Here is an 18,700-nt window from a genome sequence, read left to right on the forward strand (position 1 = left end):
TCCAGTTGCTGAGGTAACCCCTTAATATATTTGAAATCCATCCGTATAGTTGACCAGGGTTGACATATAAATTGGCTTATGGGTATACGAGTAATACGACCAGAGCAATAGATACCTGGTCGGTTCTCGCTGTGTTGGCTTCCCTATCCCGGTTTTAGGGTAAACGTATCCCCGATTTTCAGACATTTTAGGGCGGAGCTTGTCAGAAGTTGTGAAGTGGTAAAAATGAGACAGCGCCATCTAGTGATAAGACGTTGACTTTCAAATAATACTTTCGGCGGCCATTTTTGTGTAATATGTGAATACGGCGGCCATCATCGGGAATACGTGAATGAAGCCTAACCATAATTTCTGTAAAAATGGTTTGCAGGTGTGCTGTTCCTGGTTGTAAATCAACATATTTCAAAGGAAATCAAAAAGAAAACGAGGTTACCCTGTTTGCAATTCCTAAAACTTCATTATCTAAATGGCGAGAACTAATTCCATGTAGTTATTTGACGAGCACCTCACGTATTTGCTCCCGTCATTTTGACGAAAGTGACTTCAAATCAGGGATTTAAATTTTGAACGTGTTCCATCCTTTCAAACGTAGGAATCGTAATGCTGGAGCAATTCCCAAACATTTTCTGATAAATGGTATTGATATTACATTTCCTGTATAATCTGTAAAGCACAGAAACTGAACCATTTTCATTTTAGATACACCTAGTCGACAAGCAATGCAAAATGTTGATGGTTTCAAATGGAGAAATAACATAAATGGTATTTTTAAATATGTTTATTTTGTTTAATATCAAATAACGCAATTCTTAAATATGTATTGTAGTGGAAACAAATGCTAGCAATGCATCAGTAAGGAAACGACCAAAAGTAGACAAAATACCTACTACGTCTAAGAGAAAAAAATTTGACAGTACAGGTATTGATAATAGTTCTCGTTACATTTTATTTTTAAGAGCAATTGCTTTAAATTTTATCTGATAGCACCCTCCATGGAAATTACCTCTACTATTAAAGAATCAATCAACATTCCCCAGGCTGCTGAAGAAGCAATTTTTGATCCACTTCCAGATTCAATCAAGGAAAATGTTGCTGTTGTCATTGAAGATTCGACAGTTACATCACCTTCTATGGAAGCAAGCTCTACTAATTTCAAGTCTAATTTTGTGACATTTCAGTCACTAGTAACTTCATCAATGGTACCAAAGAATTGGACATGGTATTTTGATCAAATTAAACAAACGATTTTTTGCATTTCGATGGATCAACTACCAAATGAAAATTATAATGTGAAAAGTGTACATTTTCAAAACAAGAAGTAGTGTATTATGTCAACGGAACAATAAACAATTTACACAACCAAACAATAAAATGTAAGAATGTTTGGACACTTACAAAGAATAAACAATTTACACAACCAAACAATAAAATGTAAGAATGTTTGGACACTTACAAAGAATAAACAATTTACACAACCAAACAATAAAATGTAAGAATGTTGGGACACTTAGAAAAGACCTAGAGGTTTGACAGTTGGATACTTCTACCTTTTTATTTTGTTCACTTCTTGTAGAAAAGTAAGCTGTGATTGGTCAATGAATTTTTCATAGACCCTTCCTGATTGGCTGGCTTCACGTAGTACCTGACACACTCACTAGAGGCGCTCATCATTTTTTCCAAATCGGACCACGTTTACCCTGAAACCGGGATAGGGAAGCCAACACGGCCGAGAACCGACCAGGTATCTATTGCTCTGATACGACCATTGTCTTTTCGTCGCAAACTGTGGCTCTGGCTCCCATTAGTAGAGGGCGTTCAGTTCGCTAAGCTGGGTTGGTCTGCGCACAGTGAAGAGGCGGCGACATATTTTGTGGCGCTCTGTCATTGGTGGGTTCCCTCATCATATATGTCTAATAACATGTTGCGTTCGTTATTCTTTGCATGACGCAGGTTCTCTCGAGTGACATCCGTTTACTGCAGACTGAAACGTTTCGAAATATGTCAGAACGTCTGGTTCAGGTTCTTCGACTGTATGTTGGGTGAATCACAGGTTTGTTGCCGATGGGAAAATATTCCGAATAGATTGTCATGTGAGATTATATGCTGAGGTTTTGGGCTACTGATGATTGCCAGACGCTCAATGACGTCAATCAGGAAAATGACACACCATGGACAAACTATTTGCAAGTTTATAGCGCTTTGCGGGACCGAGGCTACAGCAGCAGGGAAACAGCTGGATGTTTATCTATACCATAACATTTCATATTTTTCGAAACTATGGAGGAAAAAAATGGGCACACATGTGCGGCTGCTGGTTGAAATCCAACTTGCGCAGATTGCTATCAAATCGGATTAGGCTACGGGCTACTGATTGCTGCACGCAACCCTTTTTGCCGCGAGTGGACTTATTTTTGTGACTCTATGCCCGTTAAATTATATATTATAAAAATTACTTCAAGAATATGACAAAATGATTTCGCAAACAAACAACCCAACCCATAAAATAAAGTTTTAACTGAATTCTGTTTTTTTTAACAAATTGATAGATTGATAGACTGGTGCTGGTGGAGTGGTGGTAGACTGGTAGGTAATAAATGTAAGTTAAAAAAATCAAAATAAATGTACAAGTTCTAAAAGCTTATTTGACAACGTGTCGTGCAGACGATGAAAATTTATTTGAAATTGTTGGTAACAATGTTACACCATTTATATTCTATCTGCAGGAAAAAAAATGATTGACCAGATAGATTCATCTGAAGTTCAAACTCAAAATAAAATGATATTGTGTGGAAGAAGAAAGTATGAATAAGTTACTATATATGTAAAAGCATGTCACTTTTATTGGACTTGTAGTTAATAGATTGTGTTTGATTAGAACTGGCCATGCCAACAAGTTGGAACTTTTCTTTGTCTATGGAGGATACACATTTCTTCTGTGAAAATGTTTAGCGTATTACACAAATGTCTTTTTCTTAAAAGTGCTATCTGCGTGCAGGTGAGTAAGAATCAGGCTACATCTATTTGTTTGATGGCAGATGGCTGTTTTCAGAATTTTATCTGAATCGATGACTATATTGGAGACCATGAGACCAAGTTGGTTAAGTCTTTTTTATGATCGCATGTTATTAACTAGTAATTTGAATTTTTGTTTAAATTTAGTTCAGGTATCACCTAAATGGCCGTGAGATGCAAAAAAGAAGCCTTTCATGTGGAGATGTGTTAACTATACCAAGGGGTAGGTGCAACTGAATTTGATCCAACGGGTAATAGCTTTGCGAGTTGCGATGCCGTTCAACCCCTCCCCCCGGCCCCGTAGTGCGTTACATGCAGGCCCAAATATGCACCAATAGCCTCACTTCAAATAGGTACAACTGGGTTTAAAAAGCAGTCGTCTCAGTACTTGATACCAACAGTTGAACTGCAGAACTGTAGTTGAACTTATCTCGATTGATAGCTGCTCATCGTTTTTAAGGTAATACCGCCATTGCAATTATTGTTATTGACATATTAGCTGGCATTTCACTTCATATTTTATTATTGATCAAACTGTTCTTTAAGGTGGAAAATGCAAATGAAAGCGGCGACAATTCTGACTGTCCTTTGGTCCTTCTGCTGGATGATCCAAAGCATCGCAGGCAACCCCGTTATTCATAAACCATCAGAAATGAGACAATCGGCGGGATACGGACCCCCACTGACTGAAGCTGAGTTCAATTGCATACCAACGTTCGGTAAATCGGGTAAGGAACTGACTTTCAAGTATATTTGATTAATTCTCAGTTATTTATGCCTTTAACATAATTTATTGCTTTGCCATGCTCAGCAACCCACCACAATTATTCCCTGGGAAATGATATCATGCCGTTTCCTGGTAAACATGCCAAGTTGAGGTCAAAATGGCCCAGTAATTTCATCCCCTACGAAATCGACTCAACTTTTGGTAAATTTTGATTTGATGCAACACACAGCAATAAACAGCCTTGCCAGACTAAGCCTCTCTTTTCCCCATACGAATTAGATGCGAAAGGTCGGTGCGCAATTGCCAATACCATGAACGCATTTCACAAGCACACATGCATCCGATTTTATCCGCGAAAAGATGAAGTCGACTACGTTCAGATCAACAGATTGAACGAGACCGGGTAAGTAAACAATAAAGGATGGTGCAAATTCGATTCCAAATGACAAATAATACGCCATTATGTTAACGTTGTTTAATATTTCCGTAAATTCCTTTTTTCTATTAACATATAGTTTTAGGTGTTATACATTGGGTATCGGTTACTCTGAAAAAATAGGGGCCCACACGGTCTACCTTACCCCGGCCTGTTACAATTCGGAAACGGGCACCGTGGTGCACGAGCTTATGCATCGCGTCGGCTTTAGACACGAACACACTCGTCCTGATCGCGACAATTATATTAATATTATTTGGGCAAACATTGATCCGAGTAAGTTTTACTTTGCCATTTGCTTATATAGTGGACAGAGAAAAATGACAACTTTTCTTATTTTACATTTATTATTTTTATTTTTTTCAGAAGGGCATGCACAGTATTCTATTCCAACTGATTCAGAACTAATTCTGAGTTACGACTACGGTAAGTTTAACTCATGTACATGTACTACCTTTAATTATTAATTATTCGTGATGTGTTTGCAAAATCAAAGATGAATAGAGAAAGCAAACTAATGCCTTTTATTTGGTTGCCTATAAAGATGTGGTCTGACAATTTTTTGAAGAACTCGTATAAGAATTGGCTAGCGTCAATATACAGTGTTTTTAATTATGCGTATGCACAGGTTCCGTGATGCACTACCCATTGGGTGATAGCATGACAGCCAAAAATAATGTCAAACTTGCCAAAATAGGACAGCGATACGGTTTAAGTAAGGTGGGTGTGACCAAATATTAAACCTATATACAGCTCTGACCCGTATGAATTGAATATGTATACTTGGTTAATACGCTTTGTCTCTAAGTGTTTGATTCTTGTTTCGTTCCCAATCAGCTGGACATTATGAAACTCAACCGGATGTACTGCTAATAAGCTGTAAACAGCGTCTCGTTTTTCGCTTCTTGCCGACTGCAACGATACAAGAATCTCGATTGAAGACGTCATCATTCCCCAAATATCTATTTGTTTGTGCATGTTTTGTTAAACGTCACATATACAAATCTTTATGGCATTCCTAATTTTACCATGTTTTTTGGTGCAGGGTTTTTTCGCTTTTTACTTGAATCTTTCTTTCCTTTTACGCACAAATTCTAAATGTATCTGTAATACATGGACGAAGTGATTGGCTGCACTTGATAGCATTGTAGTCATAGTTCTTAATTTTTGGAAGAAGTGAAACACTAACACAAAATCCCCCCCCTTCTTTTAGGTCACAGTTACACTTAAACAAAACACTTTTAAAACAGTTCAGTGAGAGGATTCCGATTCGATTTTCTAACGTGTTAGACACTAATAGAACTTGTGTAAATTGGATTTTTATTATGTTTTATAGACGCGTATGGCGTATGTGTCGACAGGCAAATCGATGACCTACAGTCAGTTGCTAAGTGACATCAAAAGTCGGTGGCCTCTGATGGCCTTGGCAAAAGAGGATTCAATAGACGGGCGACAATTTGGTCGTCATTGGTTGCTGCAATCACATTGCCATGCCTTTGATGTTGATGGCCGTTTGAAGGGCCGAAGGCTCGCAAGCTTGTCTCGGTATTAATTTACCCCAAGGTAATTCAAGTAATTATATAATATTGTAACTGTTTTATTCATAACTTATTTTTTTAATCACTGGGGTCCTATAAAAAGACGTAATTGAAATGCGCATTCGGGAAGTCGGTAGTCAATTTGTGCTGACGCCGGAATGCGGAATCACAAGTGTCACTCAGCGCCCATCTGACGTACCGCATCCAAGCCTGGGATTTCTGCGCCAAAGACGCAAATGCATCCCCGACATTCGCAATCCTTACGCCAACATTGTCGTTCCCCGAAAGCAAAATCCACAATGACGCCAGTGTCGATGTTTCAGCTGACGGCCGGTTCCTCGTTACACTCGTCCCTTGCACTTCACTCACTGGAGCTCTCATTAGTACTAACAAAACAGAATTTTAATTGATTATTATTGAATTGAATTGATTATATTTTTTGTATTTTTTACCAGGTCTGCATAGTTTAGAACCGTCTCAGATTCCTACCAAAGTCTTTCAAGCTCAGAGAAACAATCCGTCAACTACGGCTGCTAATGCTTCAACTGCTGCTGGCCAAAATAGTGTCGGCGACCTTCCGGCTGACCAAATGCATCCGCTGTTAGAAAAGAAGCAGAGCATTCCACCGCCACAAGGCAGTTTGCTCCACGTACGTGATTTAAGTCAAACGACTGACGTTGGATTGACAAGTCTCAATTGCATTCGCTGGATTCCCACTGCTGGACAGGGATTTGTATTGGGAACCAATAACGGGCATCTCAAGGTGATTGATTGAGATTCTGTTGGGATTTTTATTCGTTTTTTTTTCTTTCTTTTTTTTTCATGTGTAGAAGCTATGAAAATTGAAAATACATTTCCCAGACGCGTTTCTAAAATGTTTTATTTTTTCCGAAACTGAAAACTGTTTTTAATAACCCGGCAACGTTGATTTATTTTCCCTTCCCTTTCAAATCCCATCTTCGTTCTTCCATAGCCTACTCTATATAGGAAGCCGAAAGGAAGGATATCTCTCGCGTGTTGGAAAAGTGAAGCCTACTTTGCTCACCTTTCCTCCGATTTCGCATCTTCCAAGTGGACCCAGGGGGGCCATCTGGTGAGCGAAATAATGACACGCCCTCCGAAATTTCGAATGTTATGGTTTGGGGGATTACCCTGTAATTTATGAACGCACCATTAATATGTTGCCGTGAGGGATTTCATGACAATGTTACATGGAACGGTGTACATTATTGTTTAGTGAATGGCCCTTCGTAGCCATTTAACAATCATATCGATAGAAACGTAAACAAATCTGTGTTTTCAAATATCGCCACTAGACGATAAATTGGCTCCCGTGGGTCCACTTAGGGCGGAGCCAAATAAGAGGAAGGGAACCCAAATTGGCTTCCAAAAAAAGGCCAAACCTTTCGGCTTCCTATATAGAGTAGGCTATGGTTCTTCACACGTTTACGTTGTTATTAATTTATTTCCTAGCCAAAACTCGTTGAAGAAAAGTCGATAAACGAAATGAATTCGGTAGAAATCTCTGGTTTTATCCCCAAACTTGGTCTAGTCGTAGTAGGAATTGTGTTGGTAGAATGCACTCGGCAAGGCTTGAATTACCTGCTGCAGCGAAAAAATTCAAAGCCAGTGATTAGACAAGTGATATTCTTTCCTGATAAACAAATTGCCTGTAAAGACTTTTTCGATTCAGTCGAAGGCTGTTCGAGGATTCGCTGCGATTTCAGCCACACAACAACTGGCTTCAGGTTGGAGATATATGAGTTTTTTGTGTGTCGGTCTATGACTGTAGAAGATAACCTTTATTTTATCACTTTTTGCAATGCAGGCAACTACTTTCTCACATAAAGTCAGCAAGGAAATCTATCGACATTGCTGTTTACTGCATCTCTTGTTTTGAGATTGCAGATGTTGTGTTACAACGTCACAAAGTTGGAGTCAGAGTCAGAGTGATTACAGACCAGAGCATGGAGATAGCTTTTGGATCCCAGAATCACCGTTTTATGAAAGATGGTAAAGGACTTTATACAAATTTTAGGAAGCATGCTTATTTTCCACTTATCAAACAGGGATCAGGGTACATACCAACAAACCCCCATTTCTAATGCACCGCAAGTTTTTTATTATTGACGATGAGCTGCTTTGCTCTGGGTCCTTCAACTGGACTTCACAAGCTGTCACTGGTAACAACGAATCTGTCATAATCACTAATGATCCCTGGACCGTTGAACCTTTTTGTGCTGAATTTCAAAAATTGTGGCAAGAAACTAAGCCTGGAAATTAACTCTTGTATTTATAGCTAATACCATAGATTTTCTGTTTATTCTAATCTTCACCTTTATTAGGGGGACTTCTTCTTTATCTCTTAAAGGGACCTTGAATTTTTGTTTGCCAAAATTTTACTTATAGCACATGCGATTCCGATACCTGCTCAGAGACAGTAGAACTCCAATAAATTCTTTAATTATTTTCATGATCAACAATAGAACTACATTGAATTTTAAATATTTTAAATGTCCGACAATAGAACTCCAACGATTTTAAAACTATTTTCATGTCCGATAGTAGAATAGAAGAACTTCATTGAATTTTGAATATCTCCAAGTGTCCGACAATCCATCCATCCTTGATTCCTTTCCGTACAGTCAAACGTGGAGGAATCTTTTGGCTCCGTCAGTAGGTGGCTAAAATCAAGTTGTCCCCCCCAGCCGCCAGATGACGCGAGTGTCTTTGAGGGGACGAAATTTTCGCCATTTTGTTCCGAAACGCCAAGTGAAAAGGTATTCCAAATTCGTTACGGAATTGAGATGTCGATCTACATTTTCAGCAGTGAAATTTAATGGTAAATTCTAGTTTGGATTTCTCAAATGTAGTTAACCCTAGACGTTGCTGTGTGAATTTACAGGCAATCTGGCATATAATTTCCATTTGGCCAAATAATCGATCACGTGGACTGAAACTGCTTTCCAATTTGCCGAAATGTCGTCGGTTATTAGCTTTACCTGTTCGGATGCACGTCTCATCTCACGCCGAAACACTACAGAGGTAGTAGAGTAATTTTGATGATAAATTTCCCTGCAATGATGCTATAGATTTTATTAGTTGGTGTTCAGGTTGGAGATCCCGTTGCTTAACTGTTGCAGAATGTGAGAACTCAACAAAGTCTGAGCTACATGGTCGGCATCATTACAGTGATTTCGTTGGAGCCAGCTGGTAAAAGGTGTAATCGAGTCAAGTTGAGCTGCTGCTGCTGCCTGCAGTTTATCGAGCTGGTGTTATCCTGAAGTGTCATTGCAGGAAGACTTTTTGAAATGGTAAGTTGATGAATTTATTGGTTGTAACTTGGGAAGTCTTATTTTTGTGAAATTAAACTGACAAGTGAACTCTGATCTGATGTAGACAACAAGTGGTGCTATTTCTTGCTTCCAAATTATAGTTTCCGTGAAAGATATCAGATTCCTTGAGTTAACAACTTTATTTTGATCAAACTAGAACAACATTTTCCTCTCTGTATTGCAAACTTTTTCTAACCCTTAAGAATTAGATGTACAGAATTCTCTTTTCCTGGGATTTAATCTCCATTTAAAATTTCATTGCCAAATGCCAATGGAATCTTGGAAAAATGTCTGTCATTTGTTTTACACAATTTCTTTTGCATCTGATGTTTGATCATGGAAAATAATATTCCTTTTTCCCCATAGGACTTGATGATACTTCAACTATGCCTGTGCAGTGGTTTTGCAGCCTGTTTCCAGTTGAGAGGTGTGATTATGCAGCTGATACAGGATTGAAGAAAAAGAACTGAAGTAGCTGTGCTGGTGTTCTCCTGAAATTGCTGTGCCACAGGAGTTGCAGATAGTGTTTGGTTCCTCATAGAAGTTTGTTTAAAGAGTTTGGAGATGATCATCCACTTCTGACTATAACTTATGTGAAACTTCAAAGTTGTAAGAAATATACAAGTCAAGTGCTAAACATGATTTTATTCTAAACATGATTTTATTATAAGTTATAAGACACAGCAAACAAGAAACTTTAAAAGGAATTGCTTTATTGTCCCACCTCCACCCACAATTCCACCACATTTTACAATCACATACACACACACACATACATACACTTAAGTTAACCCGTTGGCTGCCACGCCATACAACCCGTAGGTTGCTCTCTACTACTCTACGCGCCACGTCTGAAGGATCTATGACCAAAGTGGGACTTGCCATTGCTGACAAGTCCGGGCTGACACGGTGACAGGAGAAGATGGAATGCACAACCTCTAGAATCCATCACCGCATCGACAAGGGGGAAGTCCCTATGGTGCATTGCCTAACGGGGCCTTTCGGCGAATCTGGGGCTGGTGCGACTGTCCGACCCCGCGGCATGAAAACCACGAGACCGAACAGCGCGGCCCGTGCTAAGGAGCTAGGGGAGAACAAAGGCGTGGCAACCAACGGGTTAACTAACAAAACATCATACCAATAACAATAGATGATCTGCGAAGCACATGTCGGATGTCACCGCCAAATTGATGTTGTAGAGATGCCAACCCCCTTTCCATGTTCACCTCTTGGCTATTACCTACATGGAGATCAAGAACAACAAGATAATAACAAGAATTCAATTCAGGACATGGCAACTGAACTTACACATGATGAGTTGACACCAATCAGGTTTCCCCAGTAGATGTAGTAGTTCCCATTCTCAAGGTCTCCAATAGACGGAATGAGTCCAGAGAAAATTACTTTGGTCACAGCTTTCTCTACGACAGAATGTTCAAGTTATGACACAACATAAAGTTTCATTTCTGAAATAAGAATATAATACCACAACACTGCCAATGTAAATTTGTTAGAAAAAGATGTTGCTACAGCCAACATTGGTCCAAACTCCAAACTAGGGTTATGGTGATCTAGCGAGTCCAATGAAAATCAGCCGATAATTGTGTTGAATCCTATACCAAAGATGAAGAATATGTTTTAGCAATACTTTAATAAAGCTATTGTTGGTTAATACCTGTATGCTGTATCATTTGACATATTCAGCAGGCATACAATGATTTTGGCAAAAAAAGTTGACAGTAGCCTGCAAGCCTCTTTCACGTTTTCTCCTGCAAATTAATGATATTTAGGTTATCCAACATATTCAAGAAAAAGAACACATGCTCAGCAAATTCCACACGAAATCAATCTAATTTACTTACAAATTAATTGGTAATTTACGAAGAAAATAGCTAAAGCTAAACTTTTGACAACGAACCGCCATTAACCCATAACTTACAATCATCACGCCATCTGTTTGACACATCTAAAACTCAGTATCTAAAGGGCTAACCTTTAGATAGTCACAAAACTTGAAAACATGATTTTTGTTTGCTTAAACCTAGCACGGTATCTTTAGAACTCTACAGAGAACAAAGCTCACTTGTTAGTTTTATGCAAATTTTCCGGAAGTAGACCGGAAGTAAGCGATAGCGCCTTAACCATTGAGCTGATGATCAAACAAACCAAATATTCGTGATCTCCATGAAATTTGGGGTCGAAAAAGTGTTATTTAAACGAAATCCAGATTTTGGTCAAAATCGAGAATTTTCCTGAACTATAGTTCAGGAAAATTTTTGAAACCGGAAGTACGAAAACGCACAAAACAAAACATGAACTTTACCACAAATTTGACGAGGATCACGAATATGTCGTTCTTTTGTGCGTGGGATGAATATTTACTGAACTACTGTCTGAAATGAGAAAACCGGAAGTAGAAAAAAAAGCAATTTTTCAAAATTCTAACAAGTGAGCTTTGTTGGTGGAATCGTTATCGTCAGTTTTCACTAAAAATTGTCTAACAGCAACTGCCGATAAATGTTTTAGAGATGTGCAAAGTAATTCAAAATAATTGCAAAAAAACCGTTGAAATAGGCCGTCTAGCGTTAGAAAGAAGAAACGTTTAAAATTGTTTGTAAACAATTCCCGCTCTAGGTCATTGACAATTTGACACTCATTGAAATAATAAAGGCATAAGAAACGTCGAAACTTACGCAATATCCTCTTCACTAGAATCATCATATTTTCATCACCAAGAAATCGCAACACATCTTCAACAGCCAAACACTAAACTCCAAATGGCGATCATTCCAGTGATCTGCAACACTCGCGCTCCCGCTCAGTCTGCCATGAACACCCTTTATAAAGTAAAAAAACAAGGCCATATAGCAAATTATTTTTATTTGCACATTTATTGATCTATTCTGCAATATACAAAGAGTCCATTGCATCAGAGACTAAAAACAAAGAAACGAAACAAAACTGTTAGAAAAAGACCCATTACGCCAGCGAGAGATCCTTCCCATTCCCACTCATAGAAGCACCAAAACTGATCAGAGTGAACCTCAGGAACTGACAACAGGGGAAAATACGTGGCATTCAACGTGTTAACTTAAAAAAATCGGTTATTAATGTAAACATCAGAAGAATAATTTTCAAATTTCAGATACTTTCTGTGTTGCTGACAAGTTTCCCCTGACGAAATCAGTTAACAGGCATTGAAAAGTTGTAGTCCATCAGTTACAAAAAAAAATCAACCTAGCAGTTTACATTAATGCAAACAAAAATATATTGATCCTATGTTTACACCAAGGAAAAAGAAGAGTTTAAGCAAAATGGCAGCCGAAATTGAAATGCTTTGTTTTCAAAAAGAGATACACAATTCTACACTGAAATTAATTTAACTGTTCAGTTGCACTTAATGAAGTATTGAGTGTCTTGTATAAGATGATGTCTCTGTTTTTCTTTGAGCCCCAAGTAACTTGAACAACTTTTCCAGGTTTAAAAGAAATGCCGTCCGAAAACCTTTCTTTAAATAAAAAAAGGATATCTAAAGACTAAAGTAAGGAAATTAAAATTAGAACAGTAAGTAGAAATGTGTTACTAGTTCCTCACCACCAAGCAGGATTATGCTAAGCCATCAGAATCTTGTTCAAATTCTTTGGAGTAAGGAAACTGCCCGTGTTTCATCCGTTGAGCTATTTTCTGGTTGGCCTTGAGGCACAATTCCGGGCGATTTTTCATCATTTCCATCCATTCAGGAACCTCTTTTTCAGTTGTTGACAAACAGAGAGATTCAAGGGTGGCAGACAACGGGTTAGCAAACAAGGAATCTTGTTGAACGTATAGTCTTTGACCTTTTTGAACGAAGAAAGTTCAGTAACATGATAAGTGAACTTACACATGAAACCATAAATCAGTTATCCAAGGCTCTCTAGAAAATGGAATGAGAGAATGGTCCATTCTGGGGTCGGTGATCTAGCAAGTCCAAAAGAAACAGCCGATAATTAAGATAAATTCTAATAAAACATGAGAAGAATGTAGGTTAGTTTAAGCTAGTGTTGGTTGTTAACTGTATCATTTCAATGGCACATTCAGTAGAATAGAATGAATTTGAACAAAATAGTTGACGGTAGGCTGCACCACTTTCACGTTTCCTCAGACTGTAAGTTTGATGAAAAACATTAAGGTTATCCAACATGTACACGGAATAGAACACATTACTGACAAGTTACAGACAAAATCACTCGAATTTACCTATGAATTCATTGGAAATTTTCGAAGAAAAGATAGCTTAACTTTTGACAGCAAACCGCCGTAGTTGAAGGACTGGTCTTAACATACCCACAAAACTTGAAAAGCGCATTTTTGATCTCATGTCAACCAAATGCTGGATGCACATGCACATAATGGACTAATAATAACACATAACAGTTTCCCAAATACTGTTACTACACATCCTATTTACAACCTGTACTGAAGTGTGTTAAGATTGTGGGTGAATTAACCCATTTATCGAAATGACCCGTTTAAAACGGATTAAATTAAATTTCAAAATACGCAGTTTTGTTAGCACAGACACACACCTGCTGTTGTGCTAGTTCCTGGTGGAGAGTCAGTCAGGCCCTCTATTGAGAACAAAAATCATGAATCAATACCGCCATCTATTGAGAAAACCATTCTACTGAGAATTCCACATTTATAATTTAGACAAATGCCCTAAAAAAATAGGATTTGGATTGGACTAATACAAAATTAATTCAGTGTAAGGGAATTGTACCAATGTGTCAGTTTTCAATCAACTGAAAAATTGTATACTGAAAAACTGTAAAAAATGTTGAAATTTTAACGCGCCATTAAGGATCATCTGTTTTGGGGGAGTAATTAGGCATTGCATCAAAGAGGGCACAGGTATATAAAAATCAGAAACGTGTGAAAACCCTTAGTTGAGCTTCATTCAACTTTGGTACTTTTTGAAATCGTCATAGGTAAGTTATTATTATTATTTAACATTGTGGTGTATTCAAACAAACCATCAAGTATAATTAGCTTTCGCCTTGTCCATTGTTTACATTCTTTGCCTTATTTAATTTCGTCTGCTTTTTTTTAAATTCTGTAATTAAGAAACTTCTTGATCTTTGTTGAAAGTTGAAACTTTAGTACTTTAACAATAGTTATGCTTCCCTACTGTTTGAAATGCATTAGGAAGATTGGGATTGACTCTTTCACTTGTTCTGCTAATGACTAGCGTTGTTAATGTCTCCTGTGGCGTCATCAAACCTGGATACGGGATCGGAGTGGCGTCATATTCAAAACCTTCTTCTACTTACGGCGAGAGCTACACGACAACCAACACGCCTTATCAGGTACGTCACTGTAGATGTGAACGTTTTAAAAAGAGTCATTCATACCCAGATTTTTTTTTGTTATTTACAGAAATACGAAACGACTACTGTCAAGTCGAATTCGTACTACTCCACTCCGGCTCCTTCGTACTATCCGCGTCAACGACTTCTCGTTATTTTCTGCCGTCTTATTCCACTGCTGGCTACAGAACTGAGGCTCCAACTTACTACTCGACGGCAGCTTCTTACTTCTCTGCTCCATCTTACGCCTCTCCTAGCTACAAAGGTGAAGCCAAATCCCATTACGCAACAACGGCTACTTATTATACTTCAACAGCTTACACCACTTCTGGCTACTATACCACAGCTGGTTATCCCTGAGAGATTTTTAAAATTCTTATTTTAAAAAGCCGAAGGCTTACCGCCTTTTAAGGGTGAGAGATTTGAAGAAACAAAAGTTCCGACACCGCTCCAAATAGTCTTAACTGTGAGAGGTCCCTGGGGAATTGGGGCGATTCGTGATTGGTCGAAGGGGTTTTCGGGACTGTGACGCGTTCGTGCTGCTCTGATCGCGACGCGACTAATCTTATTCGATGTAGAATGACTTTTTACATAGGTAATGACTAAATTTTTTAACTATTAACGAAAATAACGAGAGATTGGGAGCAAAAAGGGGAAAAAAAGGGGAAACTTCTAAAATAGAGGAAAAAAATGTCTTCTAAAATTAGAGGATGCAACCACCGCTAAACAAAAGAAGAACTTTCCGTTTAACCGAAAAGACTAAATTTGCATTACGTTATTTGTGGTTCGCGAGATATTTGACCAAGAAAAAGACACCCAGATTGACTTTGAGTTGATTGTTTGTTGACTAGCAGACGACGATAACTTTTATCGGTGTGGCGTGTGGGTACTGGCTACTGGGGCGACTGGGTATTCATTGGAATTCATCGACCTTATGTAAGAATGTTTGTGATTAATTTCATCTTGTGAAACACTGTAGTTATCTTTCTAATTTTAACTATTGCAGGATTCTAATAAGAAAAAAAAACCATGCCTCCAGTGTCACAACTGATTATTCCTTTACCCATCAAATGCCAGATTGGCACATAGTTCAAATGTGGGTGCTGAATGAACTGGTAAACATAAAAAATGGAATTGACAATAGGTGTTCATTATGTCACTAATCTTTCTGTGTGATGAAAACAACCCAAACAAATTATTTGCAGATTACATTTATCATCAGACATCTCTCTCCCTTTCCTATGTCTTGAAGATGACGACAAGTTGCCAGTTGATTTACATGTCACCTTTACTGATATCCTAGCACACCATACTTTATTTGGCATAAAAAAAAGGTTTCCCTTCTGGGTTTCCCTCATTTAAAAGGCCTTGATGATGTAATGGTGCTATGCCAAAATTTTATCAACGTAGAGAAATTAAAGCTGCAGCTGTGGGAAATGGAATTGACAGTATGTAGTCCTTATTCAGTAATCTTTCTTTGTGATCAAAACTAAACCACAAAATTATTTGCAGATTACATTCATCACAGACACATTTCAGTTTCAGAAAGTGGAGTTTTGTCTTGAAGATGACAAAAGTTGCCCGTTGATTTACATGTCACCTTAAGTGATGTCATAGCAGCTACTTGTCATTTAAATAGTTTGTTACCATACTTTATTTGACATGATTGTTTTATAGAGTTATTTCATTTTGGTTTTTTTTCAGGCATACTTCAATTTCAGAAAATTTTGTCTTGAAGATGACAAGTTGCCAGTCAATATACATAAAACCCTAAGTGATATCATAACAGGAACTTGTCGCCCGGAAGTATTTGAGACTTGACCAACATGGACGACGTGCCCTGGGAGAACCTTCAACACGCACTCGCCCTCCTTGCGTTCCCTTCTGACACTCGTGAGTTCGAATAAATTGTAACCGGATAACTTTAAGGATACTAATTCGTGTACGCATTTCAGGGGTATCACCACACAAGGAGTTGCTCGATGCGTCGAGGTGGAATGCCTCGATTGAAAAATTTCGTCAAGACTATTTCCGCCTCTATCAGTTGGCTCCATTGTCTGTGTTGGCTGTTGCGTTGCAAGCTGGTCTCTCCACAATGAAAACTCCGTAAGTTTTAACTTTTAACGCCATTTCCAAGAACTTTTCACTTTAATCGATTTAATTTTTACAGGCAATGTTATCGCCCAATGGATCAGAGGAATGTTGAATGTCCCATGTGCCAAGAACTATTGAACAAGTTTGCTGAACGATTACTCACGCTCATTGCTCACAATCAAGATAGATCTGTCGCTTTTCGGGCTTATCTCTTAACGAACATAACTTACCTATGATGCTACCCAACGGTCGTGTGTACGGAGAGCAGACATTTATCAGTTTTCGTGCACAAGTTCAACCATATTGTGTTTGTTTTTGAATCAATAGGCCTTGCGGACTATACCTGTGCTCGCAGCAAAGAAGTCTTCGCTGTCAAAGATGTAGAGAAAGTTTATGTTATGTAGTGTTTTTTATGTACTTAGTAATACATTATTTTCGTGAACGGACAGATTTTATTGATGATACGAGAACTTTGCTAGATGGAATATCGCAGCCCGCTCATCAAGCGGCTGCCTTTGTATGAGGTGAAATCGGGAGAAATTGTCCTCAAGCTCGACCTTCAACTATTTAACCGCCGTTGATCGTAGTCTTTCAATATTAGTGATGCATTTTCTCATCGATTTACATTTAATCTGTGTATAACTGCCAAGACAAAATGAATTTTCATAATCCTGTATATAACTGTACGTTTTTGATAATGCAAGTAGTTGCAAATTGTATTGTTTTATTAATTGAAATTTTCAGTACTACTTGAGGCCTATGACTATGAACATATCTGCTATCACACACTATTACGAACTAGAATAAACAGAATAAAAACGAAAAGAGACTTATTAAAATCTCGAAGGTGCCACAGAGGGGCTTGATCACTACGAGAGTACTGCCTATTTCGCTTACACAACAGCTGCTCCTCACTACGATGTTGCACCGAATTATGGAGCTGAATCCGACCATCACGAGTACGAGCCCCTCACAAAGAGTTCTTATTATTCAGCGCCAGCTTTTACCACTGATGGCTACCGGTACGAAGAGCATGGTTACCATACCACTACTTCTAGCTACGCATATGGACCTGCTCCCTTCACCCAAGCTGTAGCGAGCTACTATTTGCCCAGCGATTACTATAGCCCATACGACCTGGAATCTACTCCCGGTAGGCCTATGAAGAATCTTCTTCCCACTATAATGCCGGCGATTTACCCGAGGAAACTGATTCATATTACTCAGCTGCTACGCCGTCCTACCAGCAGGACTCTTCTGAATATGACGCCAACAAAGTTACGCGGTACCTGCAAGAGAGTCCAACTTACTACACCACAGCCCCATACAGTAGTACAGGATATTACACCACTGCAGCTCCTTCCTTCGCAATTCGTTGCACAATATCTTTCACCACAGGCTGCAACAATACACTTTGGACAGCTATATCACTGCTACACATGAACCTACAATAAAAAATAAAATAAAAAAATAAATATTGCATTTTATCACTTAAAATAGTCAACCCAAATATAATATGGCAATATTATCCGATATCTATTTTAGTATTGTTGAAACTAAAATTTACACAAAACTGGGTGACAATAAGATATAAATACAGATCAATAGAAATATAGAAAACTCACCAGTGGAACAACTAACTCCCCTTTACAACAGCACACATGTGATTGAAGGTAATAGCTGTTGACTTGATGAAATTTCGAAATGTTGAAACTAACCAATGGAATCAAAGCTTAAGCACATTATTGTAAAATCTCAACTGGATAACAGTCACCTACTGACCTTCATTTAGTGTATGTCATGTGTTGAAGATTTTCACAAACAGCAAAGTAAATGAGAATTCCATTCACTTCACACTCGTCATGTGACTGTAACTGAAACTCTAAGTAGCAATGGGATAAGGATAATTATCTAAATTATTTACAAATTTATCAATGAAAATAAAATTCTACCTATCTCTCAGATGGGTTGCCTCCAACCACATACAGGGATGTAGAAACAGTCATAACGAGTATGCTGTCACAGGTTTCACTACCAAAATTCCAAGATTCGGAAAAGATCCTATGGTCCATGAGCAAGAATACCTACAATATATGAAAATATGAATTATAATGGTTGGCCAACTAACCATAACATCACCAATAAACTAAACCTAAATAGAAATTGGTCAATATAACACATTTACTTTTGCTGTTGTGTTTCAGCATGGGTTG

General features: G+C 38.2%; 2 protein-coding genes and 3 long non-coding RNA genes across 5 annotated transcripts; 4 read left to right on the forward strand and 1 right to left on the reverse strand.

The window, feature by feature from the left end:
• Positions 1–123: 123 nt before the first annotated feature.
• Positions 124–1,364, forward strand: LOC124193908. The gene is made up of 3 exons (XR_006874628.1): positions 124–636; positions 700–919; positions 985–1,364. It is a non-coding gene; the product is annotated as an uncharacterized LOC124193908 (long non-coding RNA).
• Positions 1,365–1,765: 401 nt separating this feature from the next.
• Positions 1,766–5,315, forward strand: LOC124193161 (zinc metalloproteinase nas-4-like). The gene is made up of 11 exons (XM_046587202.1): positions 1,766–2,596; positions 2,724–2,799; positions 2,876–3,093; positions 3,160–3,472; positions 3,559–3,740; positions 3,824–3,940; positions 4,019–4,142; positions 4,255–4,451; positions 4,542–4,601; positions 4,804–4,895; positions 5,013–5,315. The coding sequence occupies exons 5-11, from the start codon at positions 3,566–3,568 to the stop codon at positions 5,046–5,048; spliced, it is 801 nt and encodes a 266-aa protein (XP_046443158.1). The 5' UTR covers positions 1,766–2,596; positions 2,724–2,799; positions 2,876–3,093; positions 3,160–3,472; positions 3,559–3,565; the 3' UTR covers positions 5,049–5,315.
• A 2,701-nt stretch (positions 5,316–8,016) lies between these two features.
• Positions 8,017–9,685, forward strand: LOC124188280. Its single transcript, XR_006872266.1, has 4 exons — positions 8,017–8,555; positions 8,619–8,758; positions 8,816–9,027; positions 9,415–9,685. It is a non-coding gene; the product is annotated as an uncharacterized LOC124188280 (long non-coding RNA).
• A 391-nt stretch (positions 9,686–10,076) lies between these two features.
• Positions 10,077–13,094, reverse strand: LOC124193941. Its single transcript, XR_006874549.1, has 6 exons — positions 12,643–13,094; positions 11,742–11,885; positions 10,724–10,817; positions 10,535–10,661; positions 10,357–10,469; positions 10,077–10,288 (listed from the first exon to the last, which is right to left on the reverse strand). It is a non-coding gene; the product is annotated as an uncharacterized LOC124193941 (long non-coding RNA).
• Positions 13,095–14,267: 1,173 nt separating this feature from the next.
• Positions 14,268–14,753, forward strand: LOC124192758 (galactose-specific cell agglutination protein gsf2-like). The gene is made up of 3 exons (XM_046586236.1): positions 14,268–14,393; positions 14,464–14,519; positions 14,582–14,753. Exons 1-3 carry the CDS (start codon positions 14,268–14,270, stop codon positions 14,751–14,753), a joined length of 354 nt encoding a protein of 117 aa, XP_046442192.1.
• The last annotated feature ends 3,947 nt before the right edge of the window (positions 14,754–18,700 follow it).

The sequence above is a fragment of the Daphnia pulex genome, chromosome 1 (genome assembly GCF_021134715.1).
Source record: "Daphnia pulex isolate KAP4 chromosome 1, ASM2113471v1".
In the NCBI taxonomy this organism is placed as follows: Eukaryota; Metazoa; Arthropoda; class Branchiopoda; order Diplostraca; family Daphniidae; genus Daphnia; species Daphnia pulex.